Here is a 24,032-nt window from a genome sequence, read left to right as displayed (position 1 = left end):
TGGTCGGCCAGGTTCAGGGATCTTGTCTCACAAAATAAAAGCGGCTGAGGATGAATCCTGAAGTCAATTTCCGGCCTCCACATGTACCGGCCTGGGCAATTGTACCCATGCTGTGTGTACACCATGCACACACATAAAAGAAAAAGCAGCCTCTTCTGAATAACACCAGGATTCAGGCTCAACTGCATAGGAGAGGTGTGTAAGGCAGCTTACTGATTCTCAAAAATAGTTCAGCAAGCAAATAAAACCGGAAGTACCAGTTATTCACCTGGGTTGTTCAAGGCAAGTGAAATATTGGGATTTCACCTATAATGTCTGGCATTTCGTTTTTACAGCATCAGATTTATTCTTTATGTCGAAATTTCATCTAATTACAGAGTTTTTCCACAATACTATAAATGGCAGGAATCATCTGATTCTTTTTTTTTTTTTTAAGAAGCCTGTAGATCAGTCCTTAAAGTATTTCTCGCTGGACTAGCTATTAGGAACTTACTAGAAGTGCAAGTTCTTCAGTGGTCCCCAACTCTTCTGAACCAGAAATCTGAATTTTGAGGTCAGACAGATGACTCAGCAGGTAGACACTTGCCAACAAGCCTCATGATTTACCTGTGTCCAGTCTCTGAGACCTACATGGTAGGGGAGACTGGCAGAAATATTTAAATTCATAAGCACACATACAAATGTTTAAAAAGTTAGAAATCTGGGTTGTTCTCAAGTCTTTCAGTTCCAAGATCTGAGGAGGGCTGGTCCCTCGTTCCTTCCCAGCTTAGCTGACTCTCAGAACTGTGGAGCTGCCAGCGCCTGGAGAAGCTGTTAACAAACTCAGTCACAAGCATCTCTCAGAAGAGACAATGGTTTCTGTCCATGGTTCCTTTGGTTACTTCATGAGAACAGTCTCTGCTAGTGAGGTGATCTTCAAGAGGCCTCAGGATCTGTGCTTCTGTGGAATCTGTGGCTATAGCTCAGCAATATGCTGTGTTCTATCACCAAAATTGTTCCCAATCTGAGTTATTTGACCTCATTGTAAACCCTCTCTAAAAATATGTACGTACCTGGCAAATACAGTGTGCTGTCATGAAACTTAAATAAATACAAGGGGCCAGTCCGTTCAGATGACACTGTTAGGGTTTTGAAGCAAAGGGGGTACTTCATGTATATATACACACACGTTCCCAGCCGGAAGCAGACCTCACAGAGTTCTGCTTGCTTGTTTTAAAAGCATATGCCCATAAGGAAAATGAAAAAAGAAGAAACAAATGCCAGAAACGGAGAGATGGGTACTTAAAACTGGCCCACAAAAGCTACCCAAAAAATTGAAGGAAATGTCATTTAAAAAAAGAAAGAAACCACTCTGTTTCTCCAAGACAGAGCTTATAAAAGCTTGTAGTTAGCATTATTTGCAATCACGCTCATTCTCTCACAACTATATCAACCAACTTCTAAACTTCTATTGTTAATAACACTTTTCTCCCACAAAACGTTATCTCCCGTGTACTTTTTCTCAGAAGTTACTGCATGATGCACTCCTACCAATGAGATAAGCCAAGATGGAGGACTGAAGGAATTTTGAGAACAAACAAGAAAGATACTGCTTAGAACCCATGTCTCAGAATAAAATGGATTAAATACTAATACAGGGCTTGAAAAATAAGATTTAAAAAGTACATCATGGGCACCATATACTACCAAATAAAATCCCCAGTCCCAGGAATGGGTTACATCTTTTTGAGTTGTTGACCAGTGGGGTCTCGTAATATTAAATTATTGTCACTATTACTGGTTACTCTCCAGACTGCTGAAGACATCACATACTTATGTCGTCAAGCATAGGAAAAGCAAGTGGATGCTTACCCAGAAGACTCACCCTTACTGGCTACTCTTCATGGTGCTGGAAGGTACTGTACATACTATGGAGGGAGAAAAGCAATCATCAATATCACCTTACTACTAACCTGTGAGTTACAATAATTAAACTGCCTGCAAGGTATGGCAATTGATGCAATAGTGGTCCAAGTGTCATAGAAGAAACCAAACACTTTTTTAAAAATGGATTTAAGGTCCACTCTGTTAAATGGAACTCATACATGGCACCATCAATGAGCCAAAGCAAAGCCAGAGAGATTATGGGCCTCAGGAGAAAACCTACCACCAACACTCTGCTACATCAGGGGCTCTTCTCACCTGTCAACCATGACCCCATGCAAATCTCTATCTCCAAAAATATTTTCATTACAATTTATAACAGTAGCAAAATTACAGTTACGAAGCACCAATGAAAATAATTTGATGGCTGGGGCAGTCACCATAATATGAAGAAATGTATTAAATGTATTAAAGGGTCACAGCATTAGGAAGGTTGAGAACCACTGTGCTAAATGAACACAGCAATAGGGTTCCAAATAACATATTGGTGTGCCCATAGATCTGTGCATTCTTCAACGCTCATCACAGAAGTTACTTCTTGCTGTAGATGGTGTTTAACACAGAACCCCACCACTGGTCAACATGCAGAAAATAAGACTGCAGAATGCTACGCTGTACATGTAATGTCCCTATCACACTTCTTGGCTTAAGGCTCGAGGATCTATGCATAGGAAGGAGCAAGAGCCAGAGGTGATGAATGGCTTCTAGGAAACGATATTTTCTAGACCCAACAGGGAAGGTGCACGTTTGAACTCACCGAGACTGACAACATGCACATAATGTGCACAAGCTCAACCCAAACAAAACCCCAGCACGGAAGTGGGGAAGAGGACACAGAGTCCAAGCCCTCATAATTGGTAGCTTTGGGGAAAGGAAATCAGTTAACACTAGATATATCAACTGCACTTCATGGCAGGCTCCATGCTCAGGAGTAGCCATACAACACAAACCGGACTATATGGTTTTTGTTATTTTTTTTTTAAGATTTATTTCTTTATTATGTACACAGTGGTCTGACTGCATGTACCTCTTCAGGCCAGAAGAGAGCACCAGATCTCATTACAGATAGTTAGGATCTACCATGTGGTTGCTGGGAATTGAACTCAGGACCTCTGGAAGAATAGCCAATGCTCTTAACCACTGAGCCAGCTCTCTAGTCTCTGGACTCCATGTTTTTTATTGTGGTTGGCTTTTAGTTTGGTTTGTTTATTTTAAGAGAGGGGAAAGAAGAAGAAGTTCGGTGGGTGGGGAAGTAGGGAAAGATCTGAAAGGACTTTGGAGAGGAAAAAGAATATGGTTAAAAATATATATGAAATTCTCAGAGCTGAAGAGATGGCTCAGAGGTTAAAAGCACTGACTGTTCTTCCAGAGGTTCTGAGTTCAATTCCCAGCAACCACATGGTGGCTCACAACCATCTGTAATGAGATCTGGTGCCCTCTTCTGGCCTGCAGGGATATGTGCAGGAAGAACACTATATGCATAATTAATAAGTTTTTTAAAAAAGTATATATATATATGAAATTCTCAAAGAACAATAAAATCAATATTTTAAAGGAGAGAGAGAGACAGAGAGAGAGATGCAAAAGACATGTCACTGGCCTATCTGGAAAGAAAGAATACATTCTAAAGAGACACTTGTACTTCCCTCTTTGTACACCAGACTATTGAAAGAATGGACCTTTAAGAAATTAATATTTCTCCAGGAATATTCTGCTGTGACGAGAAATAACTGAAGGCATAGGGGCAGCCAGAGGAAGTACTTGTCTCCAGGAGAAAAACTTTACAACTTGTCAGGTGACCTTGGAGGACAGACTTGGCGCTAAAACAAGGGTGGGCAGGGGAGCAAACATTGGGCACTGCTTAGTTGTGTATCCTCTGCTTTGTCTTTAAATACACTCCTGTGTTAGCACCCCAAAGATAGACTTGAGGAAGGGTTCGTTGTGGTACATTTCTTTAATTTTCCCAGCTACTCGGGAGTTTCTCAAGTCCAAGAGCAGCCTGGGCAACACTAGGAGATGCTAACGGAAAAATAACAAAAATGGAAGTCCAACAACTTGCAGAAAAGAAGACCCAATCACCTCAAGTACTTCTTGAGGCCTTTCCCATATTGGCCAGAGTGAAACCAGGCATCCACCACCTATCAGTGACATTGAACCCAACAGTTTGCCCATTTCAACAAGGTCATCAGATACCTAGACCGTCATCGAGAAAGAGGTCAAATATTTAAGAAGTATTTGACTTGGTATGGTAATTTATCCTCCCAACTCACTGATATGATGAGGAGGTAACTCTCCTACATCCTCTTTCCAGGCCCTACGGGAAGGATGTTGTAAATGCTGCAGCTAGTAGGAATGAGATCACGACATCACTATGGAAGCAGGATGAGCCACCCCAAAGATGATCACTCTTTGGCTTTGTTCTCTATAGCAAGGGAGTGCTGAAGGAATTTTAACCTGGCCTATAGCTTCAACCCCACAGAGAGCATATGATAGATCGGTAAGGGCTGCTTTTTTGGACGATTATGTCATACAGATTTCCAGTCACTTCTGTGAAGCATTATGAATTTATTACTAATACTAAGGGAATTAACACAAATGAGCTTTAAAGGAAGCCCCAAACCCAGTATCATAAGGTACAAGTGACATTTGACAAAGGAGAGAAATGGGATTATGTCACTCTTATGGTGTGTAAAGCCTTGGCCACACACTTGAGAGTTTGCTTGCATTTGGATCGGCCAGTATTCTCCAGATTGTGCTGATCTATCCCACAATCGCCTCTCCTTCACCTACCTCCAGCTGGAAGTGTCAGGGAAGCCACCATCCCTACCCCTTTCCCTGGAACAATGGGTGGAATAGTGAGAGCGAGAAGATAAACTTATCCAAAACTCCCTTCACCCCAGTGCTCAAGCTAAAAGGACATGAGCACTAGCGTTGAGATGGGCTATGGGAATCCTAGCCGTCATCTTCTAAGTCCTGCTGGTTTGCCGAATCAATATTCTTTTCCTTGTCCCAACTGTCTGTCCTCAATTCAATTCACTGGGACCTTATCAATTCATTAAGTAAACGGACAGGCTTGGTCACACACACAGTACTGAGAGCATCCTATATAGATTACTGGTCCAAGAATTCCAAGTTACATTAGAGGTAATTATTCAAACTTAAGACACGTGTATACCTGGGGTGCACTGTACAAAACAGCAAGATAGAGCTATCAGGAAAGTGCAGGAATTTTAATTGCATAACAAATGAAGACGCAGCATGTACTTTGCTCATGGATCCTATAATGTAGTTGAAAGACAAAAATTAGCATAAATGTCAGCTATTAAATACTTTATTTAGGAATGTTTGTCAAGCAGGACAGTAGGATAATTTCATAATTCACACTTTTTCTGATTCACAAAGCTTGGGGAAAATGCTCCAGTACAATAGGCATCAACTCTTGAATACCCAAAGCAGTTTGTCTTCCCTCATTATTCTGGGAAAGAGATGCGTGTAGATCAACTTAGCTTTACTGCATAAATTATTCCCCTAAACTAATTTGCAACATACAATTCTATCTGTAAAAAGCTTATTCAACCCCTCGTAAATAGAATATGAATAAAAATATGAAAAAAATTTTAAAACCGAGCACGAAAACTGAAAACATTGGCTCGGGCCACCAACCTTTTCCTTCAAATGTTCAGCATGGGCTGGACCATGAGCTGCGGGGAGGAGGAAAACAGCCAGAGCTGAGTCTTCAGCCCAAGAATTCACTGAAGTTCTTGGGCCTCGGAATTCAAGTGTTCAGTTGAAATTTCTACCAAGTCAGTGAGGACAGGAGGAGAGTTCGCCAGGAGCGGAGCCATGGTGATTTATGTCCCCCTTTCCACAGCTCTCCACATGTTTCAGTCTGACACAGAAGGGAGAGAAGCAGCTTATTTTAAAGAGCAAACATACACTCAAGGGTAAGCCTATTGGTAACCTAGTTTTCAATGCTGTTTTTGGATTTTGCTCACATAGCCCACGCTAGTCTCAAACTCACTATGTAGCTAAAAACAACCTTGATCTTCTATTCCCCCCACCCCATGTATGAGTGTCCCCATATCCGGGTGAGTGTCCCCAAATCCAGGCGAGTGTCCCCATATCCAGGCGAGTGTCCCCATATCCAGGTAAGTGTCCCCATATCCAGTCGAGTGTCACCATATCCAGGAGTGTCCCCATAGCCAGGCAAGTGTCACCACATCCAGGTGAGTGTCACCATAGCCAGGCAAGTGTCACCATACCCAGGTGTCACCATATTCGGCTTCTTCCTCATTGCTTTCCTCTTGTTTATACAACAAACCAGCTTCACTGATGACTTCAGAACATGGTGTGTCCAGCAAAGGGAACTGAGGCCTGTACAAGTATAGGTGGCCAAAGACACATGGGACAGAGCATAAGGAAGCTACCCACTCTCTATGCACAAAGCCTCCTACCATGGGCACCACCTGGGAGACATCCTGCATGTCACATTACCTAACATGCCTAGAAATGCTGCTACCTAACAGTCCTCCAACTGCCCCACCTTGAATTTTCGGTAACTGCACTCATATCAGATGTTCTCCTAAACCAAAGACTGTGAATGTAACCTATGGGTAGAGCATTAACTTAGTAGGCAGGCCCAAAGCCCAAGGTTCAAGCCCCAGGATGGAAAAAACAGAATGCTAATAAACTAAGTAAAGAAAGTATGTCAGGGATAAAGGACTCCATATTTAGTACACAGCTTTTGATTTATTCTGAATTATTTAGTACTATTATTTAGCACTATTATTCTGAATTTATTAGTACATCTTATTCATATTTTTTATTTGACTATATATATAAAATCAAAAATCCATTTAGACAATGTTCTACTTGAAAACAGAATTAAATGACTCCTGGATTCCTGGGTTTGGTTCTGTTCTAGTCTGAAGCACTAAGGATTGAACCTGGGATCTTGCTTCTACTGGGCAAGTGCTCTACCACACACCCAGACCTTGAACTATGTAACCTAGCATGTCCTTAAACGTGTTATGTCCTTGCCTCAGCTGACCAAGTATCTGAGATTATGAGCACCTTGGTAAAAAACATTACTTTTTAAAATAAAATATTAAAAATATTTAGAAGATGGTAAATAAAAAAATCAACATGAATCTAGTATATAAAAATAGTTCTTTATTGCCCACAAGAGTTCAAGGCAGAAGGAATGCTATCTCTATTGCATTCAGCTGTATGTCTTCATCTCTACTCTCCAGCAAAGACTGGTCTCTAATAAGACCAATGCTTCCCCAGCTGAGGAGGAAGCTCACATTGTGATATCCTGCCTCAAAATGAAAAGGTGAGCCTTAGCAAGGCTTCTCAGTACTCTGCTGGTCTGAATGTGATGTCCTTAGGGGTTCATGTCTGAACACTTGGTGCCTTGTTGGTGGCACTGTTAGGGGAAGTTATGGAACCTTTAGGAAGTGCAGTCTTGCTGGAGGAAGTATGTCACTCAGGGGTAAGCTTTGAGATTTTACAGCCTGGCTCCACTTCCTGTTCCCCGTCTGCTTCCTGTGTATGGATGAAATGTGACCAGCTAGCTTCCTGCTCCAACCACCATGCTTTCCCTGACTGCTGCCAGCCTTCCCTGCCATGGTGGACTCCATCTCTCTGGAACCATAAGCATCAAGAGACCCTTTCTCCAATAAGTTGCTTTTTGTCGTGATGTTTTACCACAGCAACAAAAAGTAACGAATAAAAAATTGATCTCAATCTTCTGCAAATACTCTTATTTAGCAACAGCACAAAATTGGTGTCTTAGAAGCCCAGCAGATACAATTAAACTGTATCACAACAGAATCTTCTATTTTTAAGGCAAAGATACATAGATTAATACTGACGCATTACAAAACATCTACGTACTAAAATTTCTATGGCCTCTAAAAATAGAGAATTCATACCTTTTAGACTACAACTGGTCACACATTGTTCTTCTGAAACATGTTCATATAAAGATAGAACCATTTTAGTATCAAATGTCACCCACATAGATATGATTGCCTAATTAATAAAAAAAATGTGCATTTGACCCCAATCAACAGCCATTACAACAGAATGATCTCTGATTAGATGGTGAGCTGTAAGCCTCCGTCCACAACCAGAACGTGTCCTGTGATGTATGGAGACTCCAGGAGAAACACAACCGCATGAGCCACGTCGAGAGCCTCTCCAAACCTCCCGAGAAGGATGTTTTTCTTGAAATGTTCTTCTTTCAAGTGTTTTGTCATATCTGTGTGAATAAATCCTGAAAGAGAAATGTCAATTCAGTTGAGTGTCCGGACACTAAAGAAGGCTGTCCATCTTTTATAAAGAGAATTTGACATTATTAATAAACATTGGTTAGGAAATGCAGAATATTGTTAGCAATTAATTACGTGTACAATTTTATTCACTTTAACTCGGCGAACAGCTACTGAACATGAAAAAATGCCTAACTCCCAAGTCCGTGACTCAAGTCTTGGCAAACATGAAGATAACCCTGTGGAATGTGACAGGCAGATACAAACACGAGTGAAACACAGCAGCCATAATCTATGGGAGCGGGAGTAACTGCGCAAGCCCAGTTGTAATGCAATACAGTCTGGTGACTCCCCTCTAATGCTATAAATAAAATGCTACAAAAATGACTTCCACATAGGTGGGGGGGGGGAGTGAGAAACAGTGTTGAGAGACAGTGTCACAAAGATGGCCCTATGAACTGATTTTGCAATCCTAATAAGAATTAATCCATTCCATTTGCTAAACCAAGGTAATTGATGACAGGATAGCCTGGGATTCCAAAGTCCATATAAGAAAAAAGTCTTATGGTCATATCTAATCCTGATTTAAAAAATGTATGCAAAAGATGAAATTTTTAACTCAATATTGGTATATATGCAATGGAGTATGCAGAGAGCAAGTTCTGCAGAGCGAAATATTATAAATTCAGTGATTCACAATGGTTGTATGTATGAATATATACACACACCAGGATCGACTACAGGTTTAAGATGAGCAAGGCATGTACTCACTCCTAAGTGGATATTAGATAAGCAAAGGATAACCAGCCTACAGTCCACAAACCCAGAGAAACTGGGTAACAAGGAAAACCCTAAGAGAAACATACATGGATTCCCCTGGAAAGGGGAAATGGACAAGATCTTCTGAGAAAATTGGGAGCGTGGGAGTGGGGGAAAAGGGAGGACAAAAAGGGAGGAGAAAGGGAAAAGGGGAGGGGGATGAGACTTAAGGGAATGGGATAGTCTAGATGGGGGAAGGACAGAGAGGGAGAGCAAAGAAAGAGATATCTTGATTGAGGGAGCCATTATGGGGTTAGGAAGAAACCTAGCAGTAGAAACAAAGTCCCAGGAATCCACAAGGATGGCCCCAGCTAGGACCCTAAGCAATAGTGGAGAGGGCGCCTAGCCTTGCCCTGCAGTCACATTGATGACTATCTTAAATGTCATCATAGAACCTCCATCCAGCAACTGATGGAAGCAGATGCAGAGATCCACAGCGGAGCACTGGGCTGAGATCCCAAAGTCCAGTCGAAGAGAGGAAGAAGTGAGAATATAAGCAAAAGGGTCAAGACCATGATAGGGACACCCACTGAAACAGCGTACCTGAGCTAATGGGGGCTCAGCAACTCTTGCCTGACAGTGGGGAAATCAGTATAGGACCAAACCAGGCCCTCTGAATGTGGGTGCCAGTTGTACGGCTGGGGCAGACTGTGGGGCCATTGGCAGCGGAACCAGGATTTATCCCCACTGCTGGTTCTGGCTTTGGAACCCATTCTCTTTGGAGGGACACCTTGCTCAACCTAGAAATAATGGGGAGGTCCTTGGTCCTTACTCAAAGCAATGTGTAGACTTTGGTGACTTTCCATGGGAAGACTTACCCTCTCTGAGGAGTGGAAGGGGGTGGAATGGGTGGTGAGGTGGAGGGAGCAGAAGGAGTGGAGGGAGTGGGAACTTGGATTGGTATGTAAAATGAGGGGAAAAAAATCTTTTTTAAAATAAATAATTATTTTTAAAAAGACAGTGGTTCTCAATCTTTGGATAGCGACCCCTTTGGGGGTTAAATGAAATTTTTGTAGGGGTTGCATATCAGATACTCTGTATGTCAGATTTTTACATTACAATTCATAATAGTAGCAAAATTACAGTTATGAAGTAGCAATGGAATAATTTTAAGGTTAGCGTCACCACAGCATGAGGAACTGTATTAAAGGGTGACAGAGTCAGAAAGGTTGAGAAGCACTGCCTTAAGAGATTCCTACAAGATATATACATATCACTAATAAAATGTTACCACATAGTATTTTGTTCACTAATACTAGAAAAAAAATTGAGACATGGTCTCCTCAGGTAGATCAGGCTAGCCTAAAACTCACATAAATCCACTGGCCTTTCCCTTTTGAGTGCTAGGACTGAAGGTGTATGCCACCATGCCCAACTTCAATCACTAGGTTTTTAAAGAAAGAAATAAAGAAAAAAGTGAGGGAGGAAGGGAAGGAAGGAAGGAAGGAAGAAAGAAAAGAGAAAAGAAAGAAAAAGCAAATACTAATCTTCATGAGAGCACCAGGTAAAAGTTCAGGGTGACAAAAGTGTACGAACTGCCAGACAAGCCATAGGAAGTGAAAATTCGCCGTACACTCACACACACTCACACACATACACTCACACACATATTCACACACATACTCACACACACAAAAGTTTTCAAACTGACTTACGTTAAAGCTAAATCATTTATAAATTAGATTATAAATCAACTTTAATATACTATCATTTACAAGTGATATGTTGATAACTGAGCTAAATACTGGAATCTTCTGCTAGTTTACTGTGTAATACTAGATGATTAAGTTTACTTTGGGTTTTCACTTATGAAAACTTAAATGTTTTCTTTAAAGTCCTGTGAGAAACAGTGGTAGTTTTTTTTCTCTCTCTCATAAAATCTAAGACAGTGAGAGGTTACTCATGAAATCTGGAAACAAACTGAGAGGTGTTTCAACAGGGAGCCAGCTGATAACATCCACAGCATAAAATAATGTTGGTACCAATGACATAAATGAAGATCCACATCTGTAATCTTAAAAGTAGGCTACACGTGAATTGCATGTATAAACAAGGTGAAACATACATGCCAAAACGCTCACGTTATCATCTGATCACCGCTGAACATCAAAGTGACGTTGTTACCAGAACTGTACACCCGATCATGATTTTCTTCTTACTTTTCCTTTTAAGCTGTCCACACAGATATATATATATATAAAATCTCTGCACCCAGATAGAATTATTGAAAAAATATGAACATTATGAGTTACAGATGGCCTATAATGAAGGCCAGAAATAACAACACGGATGCTTGTGTTTGCCTGTGAGACTATACCGTGAAACACAACCTCCTCTACAATGAAATCTCAGCACATTTATCTGAGAACTCAGCGGCATTTCCTTTCATCTTCAAGCACAGCACGGGGAGGAAAGGATGAAGGCCGCGGCTGGCACAGACGGAGAGACAGCCTCTGCGGACTTCCAAATGACGAGCAAACCTGCTGTTTTGAGACAGGGTCTCACTGTGTAGCCCTGGCTGTCCTGGAACTCCTGTCATCGAGGCTCGTCTCAGACTCACAGAGATCCGCCTGCCTCTGCCTCCTGAGTGCTGGGAGTGGGCCACCACACGTGGCCCAAAGGTGGAACTTAGTTCTTCGGTACGGAGCCAGAATCCAGCAGAATCCAATTCTCTCAAGAACCCGAGAGTTACTGAGATCCAATGCTGTGTTAGCCTGCTTCTTTTCAAGGGTGCCGCAGAGAAAATGAACCCTACAATCACCCCAGATTATAAAAATTGAGTGAAATCACTAATGTTAATGCTAAAAACTTCATGTTACTCTCCCTAACCTAAGGCTCAGGGGACATTGCAGAAGAGGGGCGGGAAGACTGTAAGTCAGTGCACCAGGATGTCTGCTATGAAATAGGTTTTCCCTGCATATGACAGGGAGGCCGAACCCATGAAATCTCAACAATACTGTCACCTAAACAAGACCTGCACAATGGCAGTGTCAGCTGACACAGCAGCATTGGAAGGGAAATCTCACGCGGCCTGACCCCGAGATGAAGAGCTGCAGCCAATTAATGGCTGCCGACAAAAGGAGACTCAATCTCCTCGAAGGATGAGCCCCCAGTAGGCTAGCCGATTCCAGGCAGTCAGCCGGAAATACATGCACACAGAACGCACACTAAAAGGACGTAGCATCACACCAATAACAACTGAAGAGATCGTGAACACGAGGGGGCGGGGATGGGAGTAAGCAAGAGGAGCTGGAGTGGAGAGGGGGGTGTAAATGACAGAAATACTGACTCATGAATAAACTCAACTTTTTTTAATTAAAAAAGGAAATTCTCTTGTAGGGTCTCAAAGAATTCATGATTCAATTGTCTTTTACTCTAAAATTCTAACAAAATTGGCATAAAGTGATTTATACTAACTTAGTAAACTCAGCAGAAAAATGATGCAGTTTAATCTAAAAAGCAAGCAAAAATAAGCCACAAGAAATTACAGTAGCCATTATTTAGGGACACTCTTGCCAGTATAGGCTAGCAACTTTCAGGCCGACTCCCAACTGGTTCTGGTGGGATTTGCTGTGGAGAGGACACCACTGGATTCAGGTTCACAAATCAAGGTTCTGTCCCCTGCTCTGTGATGCTGCACAGCTCTGAGTAAAGGAAGCTGTGCACAAACACAGAGCTGACTGTGTATCACAGGAGGAACAAACCAATCAAAGATGGCAGGTCCCCTGAGGGCTCCTCTGGCTGTACATGGCTGGCTTTTGAATAAGCAGTCATCATGACTAGAAGGTAAGGAAACTGAGGGGGAAAAAAAGCCCTCATTTCTTACATAATTTCTTACACACAAATAGGTGTGTGGTCATCTGCTACATAAAGGGGGTCTCCTCCATAGCACCAGCTTGGAAAATAAGGGTATCGGTTGTCAGGGGACTGTCCACAGCCTCTCTGCAGACCTATGGACACACACATACCAGGAGCAAAATATCTCACAGAGAGCTGTTGGCCATCGCTGAACTGCAGTAAAGTCTAAACGTAACGAGGGTGTGAAGGGAAGGGAAGGGCTTGTGAGATGGCTCAGGGGAGAAAGGCACTTGCTGCAAAAGTCTGACCTGAGTCCAATCCCCAGACCCAAAGATGGAAAGAACAGACCCCTGACGCTGTCCTCTGCCGCCTCCAGGGCACATGTGGCCCAAATAAGAAACGCTTTCTTTTGTTTGCTTAAGGGAGGGAAGAATTTGCCCCGACATACCAGTTTTTCCTCTTGGGTTGTGTGCAATGTGACAATGAGCGACATTCCTAGGGATCCTTCTCCTCTCTCTGCAGTGTCTTTTTAGTTAGTAGACTTTATCTTAGTGCACTTTAGGTGCACAGAACTCTTGCACAAAGGCTCCAGTGCTGACCACACTGCCCTCACCCTGTGCTCCCTTCTTTTCCCTACTGTTAATATCTTACCTTAGCGTGGTTTCTGTGCTACAACCAATGACACATTACTAGGAAAAATCTTCGGAATACAAGGGGGGGGGGAGTCACCCTTCAGCTGTGTAATAGACTTGAGCAAACGCTACTGCCATGTCATCACCATGACAGTACCGAGCCACAATGGTTATTCTGACCCACCTACCTGCAGCTCTTCAGACTTCGTAGACCTGTTCCAGGTCATCAGAAACGAAACAAGAAATGTTAGGCTAGTCTCTTACGATAAATCATTTGGACTGTACCAAATGTCAGTGTTATCCTATGCCAATGCTCTTGAACCATAAATTCACAGCCCAAGCACTACCTACCTACAATTACTCTCAGATATGGACCCCATATATCACTGAGCCGAGAGGAGGTAGCAGTGGCCCCTGAACATCCATACTCTTATCATTATGTTGTCTTACTTTCCAGAGCCCCAAAAGGCTGTCCCCATATCATTCATATTTGTAAAGGCTCTGAACTCCCCACCTTTGTTCCATGTGTTCACAAAGACTTAAATGGCTACAAAACCCACAAACCAGCAGCAGATGGCACTGTCCAGCAGAGGGTGCTGCTGCAGCGCTTCCCTGAACACTGATCGCCCAGCTGGTGACAAGGCCGCCATCCCTCAGATCAAGAAACAGTGACTGAAGTGACATGCATTCTAGGACAAAGACACACCACTTCACTACCGGACATACAATGACACACCCAGCATCCAGCAAGGGGGTGGGAGGGCTGTATCTGGGGTCACACTCAGGGCCCAGTGCATGCTGGGCAAAAGCTCCAGCCACATCTCAAAGCCCACTTTTAAAATATGAACTGTTTAGAGTCTGGGATACTCTGGCTTCTAAAAGCAAGCATGTAGTTCTTGTCCAGTGAGAACTTATATTTTATAATCTCAGAAGAAAGTACATTTCATTGATTCATATTGAGTAGTAATTGACTATAGTCAATCTATCAAATAGTACATCTAATATAAATCATTGATTTCCAATTAACAAAATTCATTTATGATAACAACTTTACTTTATAAGCCAAGCAGTAAAGACCAAAGTGTAGCACAAGACCTTTAAAGAACAGTCAGGTTTAGCACAGAGTGGCAGTCATTATTCGCCTTGTTCCCTGGTTTTCCTGCTACATTTCTTTTTCAACTGTTTTCCTATGGAACCTCCACTTGCAGTTAATCAGGAAAATGACATAAAAAGAAACAAACTAGAGGTCTGAGGGCTAGGAAGACGGCTCAGTGAAGAAAGTGGTTCCATACTAGAATAAGACCTCAGTCTGGAACCCTGTATCCACATCACAGCCAGGCATGGCAACACGAAGGACCAGCACTGGGAAGACAAACAGATCACAGTCTCAGTAAGCTTCAACAGTGAGTTCAGGTTCAGGGAGAGATTCCGTCTCAAAAAATATAGTGGAGAACTGATTGATTGGCCTCCACACATGACTGCATGGGTAAGTACACGTTTGTTAGCTCTGTTCAAAGATCTAGTGAAGAAGCTGACATATCTTAATTGATGTGGGATGCTCTTCTGTATATGTGTTGCTTTTATTGGTTAATAAATAAAGCTGCCTACATAGTAACAATGCAGCTTTCCACGGATAGCTTTTGTTCAGGGCCCCTTCTCCTTCCTAGACGACACATCCAAGCCGCAATAACTTTCTAAGTGCGCGTGGATTTGGACTGTCTGAACTTAGCTAGCCTGTGACTGAAGAGTGAACTGGAATAAAAGTGTGCGAGGCAGAAAACAGGTTCACAGGACATCTTGAAAGACACCCGCTGGCTCAATATTAGTGCCAACTCTCAGGTCCAAGCTGGAGCCGTGAGGGAGTTAAAAGCAAAAGGTGGCGGAGGTCTACAGCAGTAAACCTCTTAAGTAATTAAAATTGTAAGACAAAGATCTTACACTATCTTAGCAGTGACACATAGATCTGAATTATGGCATCTTTTTATTAGCAAATGACAAATAATGTATAAATAAACAAAAGGGGGATACTAAGTAAATAAAAACATAATAGGACACTGGAGAATCCCAGCTCATTAAGAGGAGACTGTAGCAGAAGGATAAAAAGACATAAATATTATAATTCTAAAGGAAACCTTGGGGACATTATCTTCCAGCTCTCCATGAGACAGCCAGGTAGCTTTAGGTAGATTATGTTGAACCCCTGGTGACAATTTTCTAAATTGTCAGTGTGGCTGGAATAAGCCTGGTGTGGCAGAGCAAGCCTACAATCCCAGTACTAGAGAGTATGGTGAAGGCCCTGTCTCAAGACACAAGATGCTCTCCAAGGTTCTCTTACCATAACGTATTTCTTAGCTTGTGCAGAATATAAAAGTAAAGGATCTTATGGAAAACAGGAGGAAAACATCTTTAGTCGCTAGCTTATTATCTCTTTCCACAGTGATTTTAGAGAGACACTACCCAAATGTCAATTAATGATGACCAATTTGTTCGTCAACCACGTTAACGGTTATTGTAGAGTCTTCACTGACCTGGTGCAACCACGTTTACTCTGACTTTCTTCCGCGCAACCTCTTTAGCAAGCGAGCGTGAGAACCCAATGAGCCCTCCTTTGGTGGCGCTGTACACGGACTGGCCCACATTGCCTTTGGAACCAATAACACTCCCTGCGAGAAGAGAGGAAATGAAGTGAGTGTAAACCAGCTGCTTTGCACTTTGAAAATTCACATAATGCACAGTCCACAGACGGAAAGGGAAACCCGCCTTCCACCGTTCTTTCCTAAAATGAGTAACTCTGTCTGCCCTTCCACAAGTAACAGGTAAAGGGGTCAACCTGACCGTGACACACACGGCAAAGAGGAATGGAAAGAAAATGATGCCAAACCACCAGGGACAGGGAAGGGGCTTACATGATCTGTTCTGTACATGAAAGTGTGGAAGAGGTTAAATAAGGATGCTGGGTGGGCAGGCTGAATGAGAAAAGTGCCCTAGGCCAGGGCATTTGAACACTTGGCCCCAGCTGGTGCTGCTGCTTTGGGAGTTTAGGAGGCGTGGCCTTGCTGGAAGTGTGTCATGGGGGGGAGGGACGGGATTTAGGAGTATGTAGCTTCACCCCACTTCTAATTCCCGCTCTACTTCATGCTTGTGGTTGAGATGTTATCACCCCTCTGCTTCCTGCTTCTGCCATCATGCCTGCCTCTTGCCTCCCCACCATGATGGACTTGTATCCCTCAGGGACCACAGGCCAAAATAAACTCTCTCTTTCGTGAGTATTCTGGGCCACGGTGTTTATCACAGCAACAGAAAGGTAACAAGCACAGGCAGAAATGAGTTAAAGCCGGACGATGTAAAATAAAGGCTGATTAATGTACGAGTCTATTGCAGATAAGAACAAGATCCACTTTCACCTCCAAGAATGAATCCAGTACATTAAACTACTGCCAATCAACACTGACTATACGAACTTCCTAACAGTGAAGTTTTACAATTTTGTTTATATTTACCTTGTACTTGCTACTAAAGATTACTCAGTGACCTTGTCTAATAAATATGTAACAATAATTTATAATTCAAATATCAATTTATGCAAATACATACAGTTTATGCAAAAAAAACAGAAGTAGGGAAGTAATTTTCTGCACCACTGGCCTGTGCTTACAATAGAAAAATTAAACAGGAACCTAACACTAACACAAAATTGAAATTATTTTAGAAAAAGAGAATTCTCTACTTTTTATATACTCAAAAAACCCAATGTTAAAATGTTTACTTGTATTATAGAGTCAACCATTGCCTGATGACAGTAACTGGCCCCTTCCAGGTGCCACTGCAGGGTGGTTTCACAGTGGTGCGAGCATCTCCGAGTACACTGACGTGACCTGTGACTTCTCCTACACTATGGGCCATCTCCCACTGTTCCCAAGACACAAGCCTGTGTGACATGAATGCACAGACCCGCAAACAATGACCGGTACATGTGTCCCTAAGCATGAAGAGGAACAGTAAAATAGTAAAAGTTATCTACAGAACCACTGCCATCTCTCTGTGCTGCACCAACCGGCTGTCGCGAGCCCATCACCAAATGTGGTTCCTCGGCAGAGAGAGGAAGAAAACTAAGCCACAGAGGAAGAAAGAAAACCATCAGGTTAAGCAAAGTGGTGGACAGGATAAGAGGTGTGTGGAAGAAAAACAGAAAAAAGTGAAGTTCCAGGCACGGCAGAAAGGTCCAACAAGGAGCTTTCACTCCAGCACCTAGGCCACACTCCAGTTTCATCTGGTCCAAGTAATGACTTGTAAAAGACCAAGTCTACAGGTTCAGCCCTTCCTGTGGTACTTTCCTATAGGATAAGTATGTCCATTTCATCTTAGCAACATTCTAAGATTCTGAGGATTTAGGTTTCTGAAACTTATCTAAAATGTAGGTGTTTTAACAGATTTGCCCTGTGAGGTCCAAGCAGTCTTGGGCCAGTGTGGTTCTTAAGAACCCAGAATCTGAAGTGGCCATGTCAGAAGGCCACAGGTCACCAGTTCCTCCTAACGAGCATTGTGACCCTTGTGCAGCCACTTCAGGTATTGCTTCTCACTTAAAAATAAAAAGCAGACGGTCTGCTGTAAACCTTAAGTACTAAACGGAAATCACATTCCATGTCATTCTGTACTTTCCGCTCCTCAGGCCTCAACCCACAATGCCTCTTCCTTGTGATTCCAGCAAACTGAAAGGCCAAGCACTAATGTTCCTTAAACCTTGACACCAGAGAGGTCAGTGATCCATGCAATTGCTGTAGGTAATTATTATAATTATTATTTAGCCTCCATGTCTACAAGTTTTTTTTTATTTTAAAAATTAGGTTGGATTTCTTTGCAACTTTTAAAAATAAAATTTCTACCTCCTCCTTCATCCAACCCTCCCAGTTGCCCCTCACAGTCTCTCAAATTAAGACTCTTCTTCTCTTTATTATTATTGTTACATATATATAAATGCATAAAAAGCCTGCTGTTTTTATGCTGTTTTCTAGTGTTGCTTGTATGTAAGGGTATCAGGCCTGACCACTTGGCACTGGATAACCAATTAGGGGGTTCACCCTTAGGGAAGGCTACTTTTTCTGTTCTCAGCAGCCCTTACTTTCCTGTAGTTCTTTCTTTAGGGGTACACAGGACCCCTTGAGTTTTCCCCCTTCTGTCTTAACAATGTCTACTGTGGTGCTTTGAAAGAAAATGGCCCCCAAAGAAGGTGCCACTATTAGGTGTGTACTTGTTAGAATAGGTATGGCCTTGATGGAGAAGTGTCACACTGTGGAGGTGGGCTTTGAGGTCTCATAGATGCTAAAGTCACACCCAATAAGACAAACCACTTCCTGTTGCCTATGAGCAAAGACATAAGAATTCTCAATACCTTCTCCAGTACTACGTCTGCCTGTACACTGCCAGGCTCCATACCACAATATACTGAACCTCTAAAACTATATAAGTCACTCCCTCAATGAAATGTTTTCCTTATAAGAGTTGTCATGTGCATGGCGTCTCTTCACAGCAACAGAAACCCTAAGACATCTACTGATAGCTCACTGTCCGTGTCTTGTGTAGGCAGCCATATTGTTGAGGTATCACGTGTGCAGCATCCTGGTTTTTCTAGGAAACACAATCACACAGTACATCATCTGGCCCTTGGGCTCTGACAATCATTATAGGTTTGACAAAAGAAAGAAAGAAAGAAAGAAAGAAAGAAAGAAAGAAAGAAAGAAAGAAAGAAAGAAAGAAAGAAAGAAAGAAAGAAAGAAAGAAGAAGAGAAGAGAAGAGAAGAGAAGAGAAGAGAAGAGAAGAGAAGAAAATGAAATGCCTGATTTGTCTTGAAAATTGAAACTGCTGACAGAATTGGTACAGCATTCACATACAGCAAGACTTCTAGATGTGCGCAGCTGTGGCCTCTCCCATGCCATACAGTCTTAGAACACTGAATCTAGACGTCATTTTTTAATACTTGGTAAGTTACCATTTAACGCCCAGCTGACTCCTGTGGAGATGTACATCTGTGAGCTTTGTCTCACTCATTCATCGGTTCAATACTTTTCCCAAAGATACCAAAAGGATAAACTTTGCTGTTGATCAAGTAAATCAGTGGATTAAGTACTCTGATGTTTATATGCCATAATTAGAAACCCACAAAGGTAAGAACTCACCTACATTAACGATGGATCCACCCTGCTGAATCATCGTCTTCATGGCCGCCTTGCAAGTCAGCATGGAGCCCAAGAGGTTAGTGTGAAGCTGAGATATCATGTCTTCAGTTTTTGCTCTCACTAGGAGACTATCTCTACAAGAAGGAAACAGCAGAACATGAACAAGTACAACAAAACATTCACGTCTAGGGGCTGGAGAACTGGCTCATCTTTAAGAGCTCCAACTGCTCATTCAGTAGAGCCGGGTTCAGTTCCCAGCACTCACATCAGGAAACTCACAACCACCTGTAACTCCAGCCCCGGGTATTCACCGTCCACTGCAGGCCTCCACGGGCAACTGCATCCATGTGCATGGTCCCAGACACACAACAGTTTAAAATAGCAAAAGAAGATCTTTTTAAAAATCAAGTTAAAACATAATTACAATTCTGATTTAAAATATAGTATAAGCTGTGTTTTCTAGCTATGTGCTGGCCCGTTCCCGTTGTACCCATCTCTGCCTCCTATACACAGATCAAGACAGGAGTCTGCAACCTTGCTGCCACGATGGCTTTACTCCGTCAACATGACTCCAACACTCTGAAACCATACCTCAGTGTAACACTCCATTGCCTTAGTCATGGTATTTTGTCACAGCAGTGGAAAAGTAACCAAGACATGGCCTAGTAAGAAAAACCTTGTTTTAAAAAGACATAAGAAATTTACCTTAATGTTTGACCAACCTGTTAATGCCAGCTGCGTTTACCAGGAAATTGACTGGCCCCAAATGTTTCTCCATCTCTTCAAACGTATGCTGAACATCCTCCTCTTTAGCAACATCACAGCTAAATGCCAAGTGGTTTCCTATGAAACATAGTTAAATCAGAGCTGCCTGTAAATCTCCACTTGAATTTTGAACCTATTTGCAATGTGATTAGACTACAAGGCGAGCCCGTGTTGAGCCTAGAGATGAAGGCATGTCGTGGGTTCCTGGCCCATGGACCGCCTAAGTAAAGGGACACAGTGGGCAGAGGTCAAGAAGAAATAATGAGGTCTTATTTCTTCCTTCTTCTTGTGTTTGTTTTTACTCCGAGACAAGGTCTTACTGTACTGCCTCGGCAGGCCTCAGAATTCAGCCCGACAAACGCTGGGATTACAGCGGGCCCCGTGAGATAAACTATCACAGAATACTAACTGGAACTTTGGAGTTTCCTTGCCGAGCACAGTACTACCAGGCTGTCCATGGTGTGCAACTTGCTGGATCCACAAGTTGAAGGCTATCCTGGGTAAGTGAGACCTCAAATCCTTCAGAAGAAGCAAGCTTGGAATGTTTAAAAGTAAAAATAGTTGGGGTCAGCAAGTTCACTGGGTAAGGGTAGTTTCCAGTGAGCCTGCTAAGTGAACTCATGGTGGAAAGAGAGAGCAGGCTGTCCTCTGCCTTCCCCAAGTGCGTCATAGCATATACATACTCACCCACCTAAATAAAAGACGTGCAATTTTAAAACCTGCAATAAAATCTGGGCATGCCTGCAGTCCCAGCACTGAGAGAGGAGATTGCAGCTGTAAGTTTATGGCCACCCTAGGCAGAAGAGGTGGCTCGGTAGAGCTGAGTTTGATCCCTATTAGCATACACAAGCAATTATACTTCAAAGGAAAAGTATTTTCTATTTAACAGGTTACCATGTTAACACACATGCCCCTTAGTTTATGATAGGGGTACACCTTTCTGGGTAGCCAAGACGCATGGAGGAGATCCCAAAGGAAGCACACGGAGTAGCTAACAGTTGTCTAGAAAACTGGAAGGAGGGCTGACTGGGTGCTGAAGCTTGTGTTCACACCCAGGATGACCGGCTAGCACATGGTGCCCGCCTGTGTTCCCAGCACTGAGGAGGCAGAGGCCAGATCTGGATCCAAGGGAAGCCTAGACTGCATAGTGAGACCCAGTGTCAGAGGAAGCAGGGAAGCCTGGAGGTAGACGTCACACAGCAGGGTCAAAGTGTGCTTTGTACTAAAGATGTCACAGTAAAATAAGGTCATCTCAACAATGGGGCAACTGAGGCACAAGAATCCCAAGTTCAAAGCCAGTCTGAGTTACATTATCAAGACTGTTTCCATATAAGTACATAAATATAGCAGGCACTGGCTACACCTTTGGACCTGTAATACCCAATGCTTTCCTGATAGGGACATGTCTTTTTCTCCATTCTATTAACGACACTGTCTTCCATGTTGTCTTCTCACAATCATCGAGACTTAAACTGGCAACTGAATGGCTATTAATAATCGAGGGGGAGGGGGCTGGAATTGGAATGCATTTAAAAGGATCTTATGAAACAAATTAATAACTTATTATAGTGTTTGGTCAACTTGGGAAAGCAACCCTGATCTATCAACGGGCTGCTAGTCAGGTTTCTCTTTGAAATACTGTTGTGTGTCTTCGTGTAGGGCAAGAAGAGCTCTCTGGAAAATGCAATCTAGCCGTCTCTACCCGGCAGCCTGACCTCCCTGACTTCACCAAGGACGGTTCTCTCCTACCAGAGGTCCAAGCAAGGCGCTGTCAAATGTCCGTACTGGCCGTGGGGGAGATAGCTACTTCTCAGGGGTCCTCGAGATCTGCCTGGGGTGGGCGAAAGCCCCACTGAGGACTTGGTCATGGGTCACGAGCGATCTTGGGCGCAGACTGATCTACGGAGCCAGTGACCGGGAGCTCGTGGACTCAGGCTCGACGGCTGGCGCCGCGGCCGCGCGGAGAGGGGCACTTCTGCAGGTACCTACCGCCGAGCTCGCCGGCGGCGGCTTTGGCCACTTCCAGGTTTCTGGCGACGATCGCCAGACGGTAACCCTTCTGTGCCATTAGCTGGGCTACAGCCCTGCCGATCCCCCTGGAGCCTCCGAAAACCGCACAAACTTTGTCCATCTCGGACCCCGGACAGAACGTCTAATAAAAGACACAGCAGCGGAGGGAAAAGGAGTAAACACTCCCTTCTGACAGCAACCCTAGCCACAGACTAAGGCGCGAAGAGTTAGACGTCAGCGCGCACGGACTCGTCGGTGTTGCACTGCATGCTGGGTTTTGTAGTCCTCGCTTGAGTCCCGTTACTGTGCCTGTGAGCTTTGCAACCTGCCTCTTCCTGGGATAGTCAATTGGCACCGTGGTTCGGGGGCCAAAGGTCATTTGCTCAGAGATAATAGGGTTGCAAAAACCATGGACTTTCCACTCCGTAGTTAGCAGCCACATTATGTCCTTCTGGGTATGAACCTGTCCTGAGTCACCCACATTTTTTGCTGCAGACAAAACCTGTTGGAGAAATATGAAGTCATCCCCCACGTTATTACAGACGTTAGCCTTGCACTGTAACATTATTATTATGAGGGCGGATGTCCTGTGGAAGAACACTAACAAGATGTGGTGCTGTAGGCCTGTACTCCCAACACTCAGAAGGCTGAGGCAGAGGGCTCACTGAGAGTTCAAGGCCAGTCTGGTCTACAAAGCGAAACCCTGTCTCAAAGAAAGAAAATAACAAAGTAAGAACACCGTGTAGAGGGGGTTCCTTAAATGTGTGTGCTCTTGTTTGTGAGACAGAACCTGCTATGTTACTTAGGCTGGGCTAGCACTCACTGTATAACCTTCAGCCTCCAGTGTGCTGGGAGCACAGGCATGGACCACAGCATCCTTTAACTGAATGATCTAAATAGTCTGAAGATCAGAGAGCAAGCATAGATCATTATTGACAATACTGGGTTTCTGTACAACTAAATAAGATGTTCTTAGTGCTTTCGGATCTCTGTGAGTACGAGGCCAGCCTGGTCTACAAGAGCGAGTTCCAGGACAGACTCCAAAGACACAGAGAAACCCTATCTAAAAAAAAAAAAAAAAAAAACGGCAGCAGGTGGTGGTGCACCCAGCACTTCCGAAAGCAGAGGCAGGGAGCTCTCTGTGAGTTTGAGTCCAACCTGATCTTCAAAGCAAGTTACCAGAGCTACACAGAGAAACCCTATCTTGAAAACTAAAAACAAACAAAAAAGACAGTTGGGCACAGCATAACACACCTTTAATCCTAGCAATAGAAAGGCTGTGTCAAGTGAATCTCAAGTTCAAGGCTAGCTTGGTGTACAGAGGAAGTTCTGTGACAGCCAGGACACAGGGAAGCCCTATCTCAACCCACCCCCCCACACCTCCAAAATAAATAAAGTAATCATTTGTTAACATTCTAATGTAAAAGGAAACTATTAGGAATTTTCCTAACATGAGCTCTCTGCCAACTCAAAAATCACAATCAAGCCAAATCACAACAAGCCAAATTAAAAAATATATAGGTTTAATGGAATTTTTAATCAGATTCCTGCGCTCTCGGTGGCCCCAAGGGGGAACCGGGAAGTTGCAACCACAACAACAGGGTGGAGGTGGGAGGGGACCATTTGGGAACTTTCC

General features: G+C 43.2%; 1 protein-coding gene across 1 annotated transcript; it reads right to left on the bottom strand.

Annotated features, from left to right (window-relative positions):
* Nucleotides 1-5,238: 5,238 nt before the first annotated feature.
* On the bottom strand, nucleotides 5,239-22,615 carry Cbr4 (carbonyl reductase 4). The gene is made up of 5 exons (XM_050161835.1): nucleotides 22,376-22,615; nucleotides 20,344-20,464; nucleotides 19,622-19,755; nucleotides 15,976-16,110; nucleotides 5,239-8,203 (listed from the first exon to the last, which is right to left on the bottom strand). Exons 1-5 carry the CDS (start codon nucleotides 22,515-22,517, stop codon nucleotides 8,025-8,027), a joined length of 711 nt encoding a protein of 236 aa, XP_050017792.1. The 5' UTR covers nucleotides 22,518-22,615; the 3' UTR covers nucleotides 5,239-8,024.
* Nucleotides 22,616-24,032: the final 1,417 nt, after the last annotated feature.

Source organism: Alexandromys fortis, unplaced genomic scaffold, assembly GCF_014885135.2.
Source record: "Alexandromys fortis isolate MF-2015 unplaced genomic scaffold, M_Fortis_MF-2015_v1.1 scaffold_137, whole genome shotgun sequence".
Classification (NCBI taxonomy): domain Eukaryota; kingdom Metazoa; phylum Chordata; class Mammalia; order Rodentia; family Cricetidae; genus Alexandromys; species Alexandromys fortis.
This window is presented reverse-complemented; position numbering and strand designations above follow the sequence as displayed.